Source organism: Bos javanicus, chromosome 10 (assembly GCF_032452875.1).
Source record: "Bos javanicus breed banteng chromosome 10, ARS-OSU_banteng_1.0, whole genome shotgun sequence".
In the NCBI taxonomy this organism is placed as follows: Eukaryota; Metazoa; Chordata; class Mammalia; order Artiodactyla; family Bovidae; genus Bos; species Bos javanicus.
Genome location: NC_083877.1, coordinates 60,261,854 through 60,273,972, shown reverse-complemented (window position 1 = coordinate 60,273,972; position 12,119 = coordinate 60,261,854). Strand labels below are relative to the sequence as shown.

General features: G+C 35.0%; 1 protein-coding gene across 4 annotated transcripts in view; it reads right to left on the bottom strand.

Moving 5' to 3' along the window:
* The window catches only part of FAM227B (family with sequence similarity 227 member B), a 212,893-nt gene that overhangs the window by 190,445 nt on the left and 10,329 nt on the right, over positions 1-12,119 (bottom strand). For 3 of the 4 annotated variants that reach the window (XM_061428810.1, XM_061428808.1, XM_061428809.1), the window contains exons 2-7: positions 10,906-11,030; positions 8,517-8,570; positions 5,996-6,227; positions 4,407-4,474; positions 1,382-1,417; positions 524-628 (exon numbers count right to left, since the gene is read on the bottom strand). In XM_061428810.1, the coding sequence (XP_061284794.1) occupies positions 524-628; positions 1,382-1,417; positions 4,407-4,474; positions 5,996-6,227; positions 8,517-8,570; positions 10,906-10,953 (543 nt within the window). In that variant the 5' untranslated portion in view covers positions 10,954-11,030. The remainder of the gene's footprint in view (positions 1-523; positions 629-1,381; positions 1,418-4,406; positions 4,475-5,995; positions 6,228-8,516; positions 8,571-10,905; positions 11,031-12,119) is intronic. The other variant, XM_061428811.1, reaches the window with a different exon arrangement.

The following is a 12,119-nucleotide window of genomic DNA, read 5'->3' as shown; positions in this document are numbered from 1 at the left end:
TAAATGAGAGGGAAATCAATACCAAAAACCACTCAAACCTCATCCTATACCTGGCATTCAATGGCCAATGATCTATTTACCTTCCTGTGTGCAGTTTTTCAATAAACTGGCTATTGATATTTCTGTAGAGATATTTCTTAAAAATTCCTCAGAAACTTGAAGGTTCAAAAGGTGGGGCTGTGGGGAAGGGTTCTCCTAAATTATCCTGACATCAAAATGAGCAGGCTAACATATCCTGAGCTGATAGAGCGGGGAGAGGGGGAAACACCTGTTATAGTCATGTGCCAAATCAATGCACACTAGCAACCTCAGACTCCTGAGGCAGTAACACAGAATCAAATATATTCTCTTTTGGTTATCAAGGTGTTAAAAATATCACTGGTCTTTCCTGCTAGACTTAATGCCAGAAAGAATTGAATCTTGCTTAATACCTAATCTGTCATAGCTTTAAATAAAGGCCTAATTCATGAAATCATATCCTCCAAATGTATCATATAATAGAAATAAAATAATATTTACATACATCAAAGTTATGGGCCTTTAAAATAAAAAGATAAATTCGTTCCGCATTCAGATGTCTAGGTAGCTGAGTAAGCTCATTTGTTCTAAATCCTGGGAAGTCACAACCCTAGAAAGAAGAAAAATCACAGAACAGGAATTACTTAATACTTTTCATATAACTACAGAAGACAGGTAAAAATTCTACTAGCATTCACCAGCAATTATATTACAAACTTTTACTAAAAATAAGTAAATATATTTTATCCCACCTAAGAAAAATCTTCAAATATCCAATAGTCCATTCTGAAGGAGATCAGCCCTGGGATTTCTTTGAAAGGAATGATGCTAAAGCTGAAACTCCAGTACTTTGGCCACCTCATGCGAAGAGTTGACTCATTGGAAAAGACTCTAATGCTGGGAGGGATTGGGGACAGGAGGAGAAGGGGACGACAGAGGATGAGATGGCTGGATGGCATCACTGACTCGATGGACGTGAGTCTGGGTGAACTCCGGGAGTTGGTGATGGACAGGGAGGCCTGGCGTGCTGCGATTCATGGGGTCGCAAAGAGTCGGACACGACTGAGTGACTGAACTGAACTGAACTAAACTGATGATATTAAGAGCCCTGGCATATTCATATGTCAAAAATTTTAAAGTAAAAGCAATTATTTCAGAACTAATTTTAACTTAAATTACAACAAATTTTAGACAGGCTACAAATAAAGAAATTGATGAGTCAGAAAAAGATAGCTTCTGTATTTTTTCCAACTCTCTCTTCTGGGGCCATTATCTATATTTATTGCTATATTACGTTAAACATTCTTTTAGTTCCACATAATATTTTTGATATATAATCTCATAAAACAGAAATTTTAAATACCTCTATATCCTTCTTTGTCTCCATTTCATCTGAAAGCTGGAAAAAATTTAAAATAAAATCTTTAAAATTCTAAATTTAAGAATTTTTAGACTTTGTAACTCTACTAAGTATGTGTGTGTGTGTGTGTGTGTGTGTATGTGTCTTACTGAGACAGAGAATGCTGTTGCTATATAAGATACTGAGAATACAAAAATATTCCTTGCCCTCAAGTTAGTCTGGGGGTAAGAAGGGAGTCAGCTACATATACAAAACACAAAGACATAAGAGCTATAACAGAAATACATACCAACTACTTATTGCAGTTTGATTTTTCTGGGAAACAGACTGTGAGGTGGAAAACCAATTTAGTGTTCAGAATGTTTATGGGGATTGATTATCTACGGAAGGCAAGAGGAGACGGAAGATGGAAAAGTCAGTTATGAGGCGAGTCCATCAGCCCTGACCCTGAACAGAGCTCTAAAACTGAAAGGATCCATAGCAGTTGTTCTGAACTGGGTTGAAACAGTCAGGTCTTTCCGTTTCCAACTTGTGAGTGTGAGTCCTGGGCGGTAGTGTGAATGAGTGACTCCTAGATGATCGTTTCCTTGGGAGAGGAGGATCTGTCTGTGAGAGGAATCCCCGAAGGAGCTGACAGCTGAAGGATGTCCACTAACAACGCTTTTAGCAGCTGGGGCAACAGGTCCTTCCTTGAAGGGGAATCTGGGTGGCACATCTTCATGCCCATGACACCACTTTACACAGAGAACAGGAACCCTTCTGTTTAGATTAGTTGGGGTGTTCTAGACATGCTAATATATTGTTTATTAACTACCTTGCAGGCAAATTTATACACATTACACACATACATATATCATTTAAGAGATGACATAGGAAACCAATTAGAAAGGATGATGATATACTGCCATATGAAAGAGGATCACGTTATTGCCATTTAAAGTATTGGTAAATGGATAAAAAAGAGAAGGAAAGTGAGATCAGTTATAAGAAATAAAGCTGTATGCTTGAGAGCTACAGACATAATTGGTCAATAAATTGGGATTTTAAAAGATATTAATCTTGAAGTCCTGGTTTTAGTCTCCAGAAAACAAAGAAACACTGGAAGTTTTCAAAGAGCAGAGTAATAGTAACACAAAACTAGTTCTTATAACACAATCTGAAAAATATACCACAAAAATATAAATAATACATTTTAAAATCCTGATGAAATCCAATAAGATATATTTAACAAAATTATCATTAAAAGTTTTGCTAGTGCAATTCATTTAAAAGGTCATTTTAAGAGATCCTGAAAAACATTTGATAAAATTCATTAGAATTTTTGAAATCCTTTTGAAAATACAAAATTTACAATGACTAACGTTTCTAGTTATGTTGGCTTAAAACTCAACACTCAGAAAACTAAGATCATGGCATTCGGTCCCATCACTTCATGGTGAATAGATGGGAAAACAGTGGAAATAGTGACAGGCTTTATTTTGGGGGGCTCCAAAATCACTGCAGATGGTGACTGCTGCCATGAAATTACAAGATGCTTGCTCATTAGAAGAAAAGTTATGACTAACCTAGGCAGCTTATTAAAAAGCAGAGACATTACGTGGCCAACAAAGGTCCGTCTAGTCAAAGCTATGGATTTTCCAGTAGTCATGTATGGATGTGAGAGTTGGACTATAAAGAAAGCTAAGTGCTGAAGAATTGATGCTTTTGAATTGTGGTGTTGGAGAAGACTCTTGAGAGTCCCTTGGACTGCAAGGAGAGTCAACCAATCCATCCTAAAGGAGATCAGTCCTGAATATTCATTGGAAGGACTGATGCTAAAGGTGAAACTCCAGTACTTCAGTCACCTGATGCAAAGAAATGGGTCATTTGAAAAGACCCTGATGCTGGGCAAGATTTAAGGCTGGAGGAGAAGGGGACGACAGAGGATGAGATGGTTGGATGGCATCACCGACTCAATGGACATGAGTTTGAGTAAACTCCGGGAGTTGGTGATGGACAGGGAAGCCTGGTGTGCTGCAGTTCATGGAGTCACAAAGAGTCAGACACTACTGAGTGACTGAACTGAACTGTACCTCCTTTCTAGAAAACAATTTGGCAACATGTATCAAAACACTTAGATTTTCACATTTTTCCCATGTATTAATAGTTTCACTTCTGAAATTTATCATGAAATAATCATGCATAATCACAAATTTTAGCTCTAAATATATTCCTAGCAGCTTTGTAAATAATAATGAAATTTAACCAAACATCCAGCAAGAGGGCTATTACATTAGTTTATTTTTTAAATGATGTAGAAACCCTTTGACATTTGGCAATGGTAAAAATTCCATAAAACATTGAATATGTTTAAAAGTTAGTTTAATTTGAATTTTAAATGTTTTTAAATAAAAAGACAAATGAAAATGACAATAGTGAGATATGTTATTTATCTATAAATGATAAAATAAGAATGCTTATCCTGTTTGGTGCTTAAGGATTAATTTTCTATAATGACCACCTTAGTCATAATCAGGAAAAATAACATACCAAGTAATCTGAAATTTAAAAAACATTTGAGGAGGTGGATGGATGAATGGCCGCATTTCAAGTTTTTCTAGCTTTAATTTTAGAATGTATTTTTGAAAAAGATGAAGTTTCTCAAAGAAAGCTATTATAATTCTAATCAAAATCTCAGAGATTCTTTTAAAAAGTTAACAAAGTAATTCTATAGGCAATAAAAACTGTTATTTTTTCCTAAAGGAAAAAGACATTTGGGACATATACCCCTAAGTATAAGACATTATAAAGTTTTAAATAACTAGAGGATAAAATAAGTCTTCAAATAAATTGCAGTGATGTGAGAACACCAAAAGTCATACTGAGTATATAAAGAAGACTATGAGCCCAGCTATTTTAAAAATACAGGGATAGATAGATGATAAAAGACTAAAAGGAAATTTTTAATGTTATCAATGCTTATTTATGAAATTATAGTGACATTTTCTGTGAAATAGTTTTTCAAGCAAGATGAAAACAAATACCATACCATTATCTTCTTTTCCTTATGGTACTTCTTCAGAAATGCCTTGTATTGTTTCAGTTTTCCATGAGAAACTTTAAAAAATGAGAGTTTACACATGTAAATACACAAATATCCTTTAAAATTGAAAAGCAGATTATATATAATTATATATATTAAGAAAATTATATATAAAACTATCCAATGATATCAACCAGTTATTAAATTTTTAAAATTTATTTAATTGAAGGATAATTACAATATTGTGACGGTTTTTGCCATTTATCAACATGAATCAGCCATAGGCACATATGTGACCCCTTACTCCTGGTCCCCCCTCCCACCTCACCCCATCCCTCCTGGCTGTCACAGAGCATCAGCTCTGGGGTCCCAAACTCCAAGTAAATATTTTGATAAGCATAATGCTAGATACATAATGCTAGTCTGAGTTAAATTATATATCTTTTCCTTTTCCTTTTGCTATTTAGAAACGTCACCTTCCAACTAGTCTGTCTTTAGTACTTGCTCCTATTATCTACAATTTTACCTTAATCCCTTCTTACTGAACAACCCCAAGTTTTTCAAACAGCTCAGCCACTTACATCTGGTTGTTTCATGGTCACCTTAAACACAATACGGTACAGGACCCTGCAGCATGGCCCAGTGAAAGACTATGGGGGCTCTGAAGTCAGATGATCTAGACTTGAGCCTAAGCTCTGATACTTACATATTGAGGACAATGAGTACATAAAAAGTTGTTTTTTAAAATTATGCACAGGTGCTTTCTCTCTCTCTGTATGTTTATATAGACACAGCTATATATATGTAGCTTGTATAATTAAAATTTTTTTAAATAATTAAAAATTCCATAAGAAAATTCTCACAATAGAGAATTTAGTAACATTGTACTTAGACACACTCAGATTTTGAAAACTCAAGGCCTGAAAATGATATTAAGTAGCTAATTACATCTATTTAGTACACAGAAAATGTAAGTACAACCAATGTCATTCTTAAGACATATATGACAAGTTTGCCCATAGAATAAGAATCACCATTAGTATCTAAAAGTATTCTCAAAGTGTTAAAAATACAACTAGGTAAAGGCTATATAAATACTGAAAAGCAGTAAAAATTATCATTACTTACAGATAAGCTTTTCACTCAGTCTGCAGTTATCCAACCGTGAATGCTAAGTATTTCTCACAAACTAACTTAGCTTATATAGGTGAAGTCTCACTCCTTTTATTTTGGTTATAGGTTTAACTGTTTTTATATCTTGATTCTTGCTGACTTGCTTTTCTCTGGTACCAATATTTGTTAATGCAACTCTGTTTCCCTGATATTCAGTTATCTCTGCTCCAGCTCAAAGTTTAGAACTGTTTTAGGTTTTGTCCCAGCAACACTTTCTTTGAATCCAAATGGTCATGTTCAACTAAAAAGCCATACTGGACCATTTAGAAATGAAGAGGTTTTAAAATAAAATAAATTTATGTTTTTAGATATTTTTACCTTAGGATTTCATTCTTTATGAGAATACACACACAGATAGACAAAAACACAACAGACACACATACAACTGACAATTAGTTTATGTATATAAAAAATAGATTTACTTGTCCTGGAAATTATTCTGTTCCACTCGAATATTTCAGAAGCATGGTTTTTCAAAAGAATTGAACATTCTGCTAATCTTGACTCCATGGCCATAGCTGCATCATCTACTCGCAGGACATTTCCCCACAGATGTGTATAAATGGAAGTAAATGAACTATCTTCTTTTATTTTCTTCATAGTGTATAACAATTTATCACTATCCCATAAATGGATTTCCTTTGGCCAATGATCCTGCAGAAAATGTGAGACAATACAACTTAAATCATTTTTTGAATGAATTTAAAGAGTTCAAAAATCAATGAACCAAAATTGAAGTTTTATTCTACAGCATGATTTTTATTAAATGTATATTTTTTAATTTGTAAAAAACCATAAACTTTAGAAGTTTCAAATGCTTTACAAAAACCTTTCTTCCTGAATCATTTGAAAGTAAGTTGCTTACTTGACTGATGCCCCCATCATCCTTGAATAGTTGAATATTTATTTCCAAAGAACAAAAACATTCCCCTACATAACCAACTATAACTATCAGAATAAGGAAACTGGCATTGTTACATCATTCCTATATAATTCTCTGAGATTACTCGAGTTCATCAACTAAATCAATAATGCTCTTTATGGTAAAAGGATCTAGTTCAGTATCACACATTGCATTTAAGCATCATATGTCTTTAATCCCCTTTGGTCTACAACAGTTCCTCAGTCTTGACCTATATGTAATTAAAGCCATGAGTTCATATTGATAAATTTAATTCCAGTTCCAAACATTCTAGTTTTCTCTTTTTCCATATCATAATTACCATCTTCAAGAGTGAAAAATCTAACTGACATTATCTTAAATATATGTACTGATTGCATCAATCTTCTCAGGTAACCAATCTCTCCTATCCACCGCTAGTCTCTTCAGTACATGGATGCCCTTCTCATTCTGCTTAGGCTCTGACTTTTCAAACCAGGCCACAGTTTGTCTCTGCACTTCCCGGAACCACCTCCCCACCCTGGTCACACGTGAATACCATCCTCACCCCGCCGGATTCCGACACCTGTGGGGTCATATGGATACCTTCCCCATGGTGGCAGGGTTCCGAAAGCCTGCTCCGGGGGACCACAGCACATTTCCTTCCCCTACCAATGTGGATGCTGCCTTGTTCTGACCCCCAAATGGCTTTAGGACTACATTGTTCACGAAGGGAAGGAGAAGAAGGAAAGGGAAGGAAAGGGGAATCACAACATTAATATTTGCAAACCTAAATACAAGATAATATTTTAATTGAGTTGTTGAATACCAAAACAAAGAAAGATAACAGACATAATTAAAGGTTTGTGAGTAAGAGAATGCTTTCCGGAAGAGTAGCAGTTTTCATAGGATGAAACTCTTTTAAGAAGAATGTGGGTAAGATATTCTGGAAATTTAGCTTAAATGGGAATAAATCTGGAGTCGGCAGATAAGAAATTTTAAATTTTGCCTTGGTCTATTCTACTTCCATTTTTCTTCCTTTGAAAGCTTCCTAAATCCACTATACTCTGTAATGGTAACAGGTACCTGAATAATAACCAGAGTTTAATGCTGAAAAACTTCCCCAGCAGGATCTAGGTCCCCCTGCCATTTTGGAAAAAGAGAATTCTAGATGCATCAGTGTTCCCTCACAAATCCTACAAACATATGTCTTAAAACACATAACCACCTGGGGAAGTTTTCCAGCCTTAAAATCTGGATATTATGCGTCAAAAATACAAAGATCTTTGAAAAATAAGATATGATCACAAGATACACTCCCTGGAGACAAACGTTGTCAAATTAGAATGACAGCCACTTTTGAAAACATAGTCCTTATGTTAGGGGTCATCCCAATTGTTAGGGAAGTTAGGAAAGTGGCAAGAGGCTAAAATTGGAAGTGAATTTGGGGAAAGTAGGGAGAGGCTAAAATGGAAATGAACTGGAACAGATTTTACAACATGCCTGAAGGTTTATGAAAATACACCTTTATGTCAGACTTGAGATATTACAACTCTTGTTCAAGATATTGAGTTATACTATATAATTATACTATGAATAAAGTATCCTGAAATTCTACCAGCTTGATTAGATTATATTTTCTCTAAATACAGAGATATATCTGGTTAATCTATAAAGGATAAAATTAAGATGCTTATCTTTTTTAGTGCTTTTCTCTTTAACTTTCTAAAATGACTATCTTAGTTATAACCAGGAAAAAAAAAATCAGTAATTTTGAAATTTTAAAAAATCACATTTTAAGGAGGTTGATAGATGAGTGCTGGCACTTAAAGTCTTTATAGCTCTAACACTATGTGATTTTAGAATGTATTTTTTAAAAGGACTGTTTCTAAAAGTAATTTCAAAAGTCTATTGTAATTCCAATCAAACTCTCAACAATTTCTTTTAAAACTGTCAAAGTAACTCTACGGGCAATCAAAAAGAATTGCTGTATTTTCCTAAAGGAAAAGGATTGATATGTGTAGCAGTGGTGAAGGCCCCATAAAACAGGATATTCTACTCACCAAGTTTTGAAGCTTTAAAAATTCTTCAATGTTCTTTGGAGGTTCTTGCATTTTCTAATGAAGTAAAATCAATATTGTTCATTAACATAAATTCAGATTATTTATAGGATGGCTATACTTAACTTATTTAAGTACATTATGATACTGGACTTCAGTTATAATTTTCAGAGCTGTAAGTAAGATATTGTAAACTATTCTCTTTGTAAAGTTCTTGTACTTTGAAAAGGGACAGAGATTAATGTTTAAATTCTGAGTCTGCGAACCAAATTCTATAAAAGGCCTCCTTCTCATACACTTTTCCTAGAGAAAAGCTACATATGAATCCTGCTCAACGTCCTCATTTCTAATTCCATCATGAGTTCCAAGATATTTTGGGCTATCTTGGATGGTGTCTACAATAAATTCAGAGTCAATAATATATAATAACATTCTCCTCTTGCTGATGAAATATTTTAAGAGGCACAAAAGTGACCTGGTGAAAATAAATCTTTGAATGTTTCAATGTAATAAGTTATAATCCCATTTTTGTTACCTTCTTTGTAAACTGAAAATGTAGTCTTTCACTAGACAGATTAATTTTAATCCAAACATTTTGCTATTCCTTGTTTTGGAGACTGTGTACATATTCTTCCTCTTGCTTAGAAGGATCCCTGTTCCAAACTGTCTCCCTTCAATTCATTCTTGACCTATTTAACTCTTATATCAAACATCAAATTAAAAGTCACTTTTCTAGGAAGTCTTCCTAGGTCCCCCAAAGATCCTTTATGGTAACAACAGCAGATTTGTTTCTCTATGAGGACAGAAAATGTAGTGTAACCACTGCTGAAGAGTCAAAATTTCATGTAGTGGCTGGCCAACGGTTGTAAATTATGCACATAAACTGGCAATGTTCTTAAATTAATGAATAAATGAGTAGATTAATGTCAAAGAAATATGGAGATATTTTTAAAAATAATAAAACCATTTCTAAAGAATGAAAAACCAATGAGAAGGCAAAAATAACAGGACTTCAGAATATCCTAATATAATACCCTAATGCTCTGAAGATGACATGTCTGAAAAGACAATCTTACAGTTTAATTTACTGGAACATACTTCACATCAATAGATACAGTGACCAAGATTACAAAATCACAAGGCCATGCTTTACAAAATGACTGCACATTTGAGGCTCAATAGAATATTTCATTGTCTTAATACTGTTTAAAATATGTGAAGAAGAAATGTATAATGAATAAATGTATAACGAATAATACAATAACAAAATAAAAAGCATATGTGACAGTCATTATAAAAGAGAAGTATACAGAAGCAAAGATGTGTAGAGCTGTCAAGAAATTTTATGAAAAACATGTGGCTTTAGGCCTAGTCAAACTGAGAAAAGAAAAAAATAAGAGATGGTGTGCACACAATACTGAAAGACAAAAAAAAATGTTCATGATACAGTATCTTTAGGGATAGTGAGAACAGCAATTTTACTAGAGGAAAGCCATAATTAGTTTTTGAAATGCACAGAATACAAAGGAATATAATTACAACAATTTAAATGGTACCCTTTCTCCCTGCCTTGTAATGGATGTTAAACCACTTCTAGAAGAAAGCACTAAAAATACTCACATTTCAACTAAAGGGAATTAGAAAAATTAGAAATGAAATATGCATAGGAAAATTTCAGTTAATTTCAATATAAAATTCCAGAGTTCTCTAGGGGGAAAGTTAAAAGGAGGTGAGGCATAAATTAAACAGGCTTATGACCTTGGTAGGATGTAGGATACAAAATGCTAATGATTCCATGGTAACAACAAGAAAATCCTGGACCAAATAAAAATCTTACTTTTCTATGGGGTTCGTGAAAAGTGGTGGATGCCACTAAGCAGGACTATATAATGTGTGACAATTTAGAGTCCCTGTGCTCAAAAAATAAGAATTTCAAAATGGCAACATCAGATCATTAAGCCTAGTGTAGGGTCCTTCTGGAGAAGGCAACGGCACCCCACTCCAGTACTCTTGCCTGGAAAATCTCATGGGCGGAGGAGCCTGGTGGGCTGTAGTCCATGGGGTCGCTAAGAGTCAGACATGACTGAGTGACTTCCCTTTCACTTTTCACTTTCCTGCATTGGTGAAGGAAATGGCAACCCACTCCAGTGTTCTTGCCTGGAGAATCCCAGGGATGGGGGAGCCTGGTGGGCTTCTGTCTATGGGGTCGCACAGAGTCGGACATGACTGAAGCGACTTAGTAGCAGCAGCAGCAGGGTCCTTCTTATCAGTAGATGCATGCAACTGCACAGCTTGCAAGCCCATGAAGCTGCCCTCCTGGGAAACCCTGGTGACCCCAAATCCAGAAAGAAACATCTCCTTTATAAGTATAAAGCTGTGGCAGTTCCCTTACCTGACCGTGAGTTCTGTGTGGCAACTGAGGGAAAAGTTGGCCTGCCATGGGGAGTAACTTTGAAGAGATGAAGAGAAATCAGCTGGGCTTCAAGTGTCTGCATGAGCTGGGGAACAGACTGGAGTCTGAAAGATACCCAAATGAAAACATATAAACGACTCAACCAAATAGTCCCTTCCCAGGTGCCCACACCTTGCTTCTGAATTTTGTTAAGAAAGCAGCAGTAGAGGAGGGGCTGGAAAGATACAGAACCTAGACAAGCTAACAAATGCTTATAGTACTTGGGTTCCAGGAGCCCAGACGGAGTTGGGTCCAAAGGTGAACTGAAATCATCTAAAACTTCATTCCGCAAGTGTCCCAACTCAACACTGACAAGTGATAAGAGGTGGCTCTCAAGAGGTAGGTTGGAGCTTGAGTTAGTCACAGGTGAGCTTAATCTAATAAAAGCTACAATCAATCCTAAAGCCCAACTCAAATCTAGGAGGATTTTAAAAAATCAGCCTCTCACTTGAAGTGCTAAGGAGAGATAAAAGCTTATGCTCTCAAAACTAAAATTAAATTAAATTTGTCTCCACAATTTTTTCCACAGAATGTCTAATACACAATAAAACAATTTCAAGACATACAAAGAAGGAAAATGGGATCCATAATCAAAAGAAAATACAGTCAATACAAACCAATTCACCAAGAATCCAGTTATTGTAATTAGCATCAAGGACTTAAAAAGTATTATAAATACATTAAAGACTTTACAGTATAGGTTTGATTATAGTGCATGAAGCCATGGAGTATTTCAAGAGATATTAAAATTCCAAAAAAGAAACAAATGAGAATTCTAGAACTATGCAAACACTAAACATAACTGGTGTCTATATTAATATCAGACAAAGTAGACTTTAAGACAAGGAAAATTACCAGACATAAATTAGGTTATTTCACATTCACAAAAGGTTAGTTCCTTAAGTCATACAATGACAAATGCGTCTGCATTTACTAAAAGAGCTTCAAAAGAAATGTAGCAGAAGTTTATAAAACTAAAGGGAAATACAGGCGTTGACCTACACCCTGCAGGCCTGCAAGTCTTGTAATTGCTCAGGAAGAAAGAACCTGTAAATGGTGACAGAAACATCAACAGTTTGAAATCTTATAAGGCCAAAGTCCTGGAGCTATACCTCAACCCAAAAGGCAGTCTGGACATGGCAGTAATCTTCACT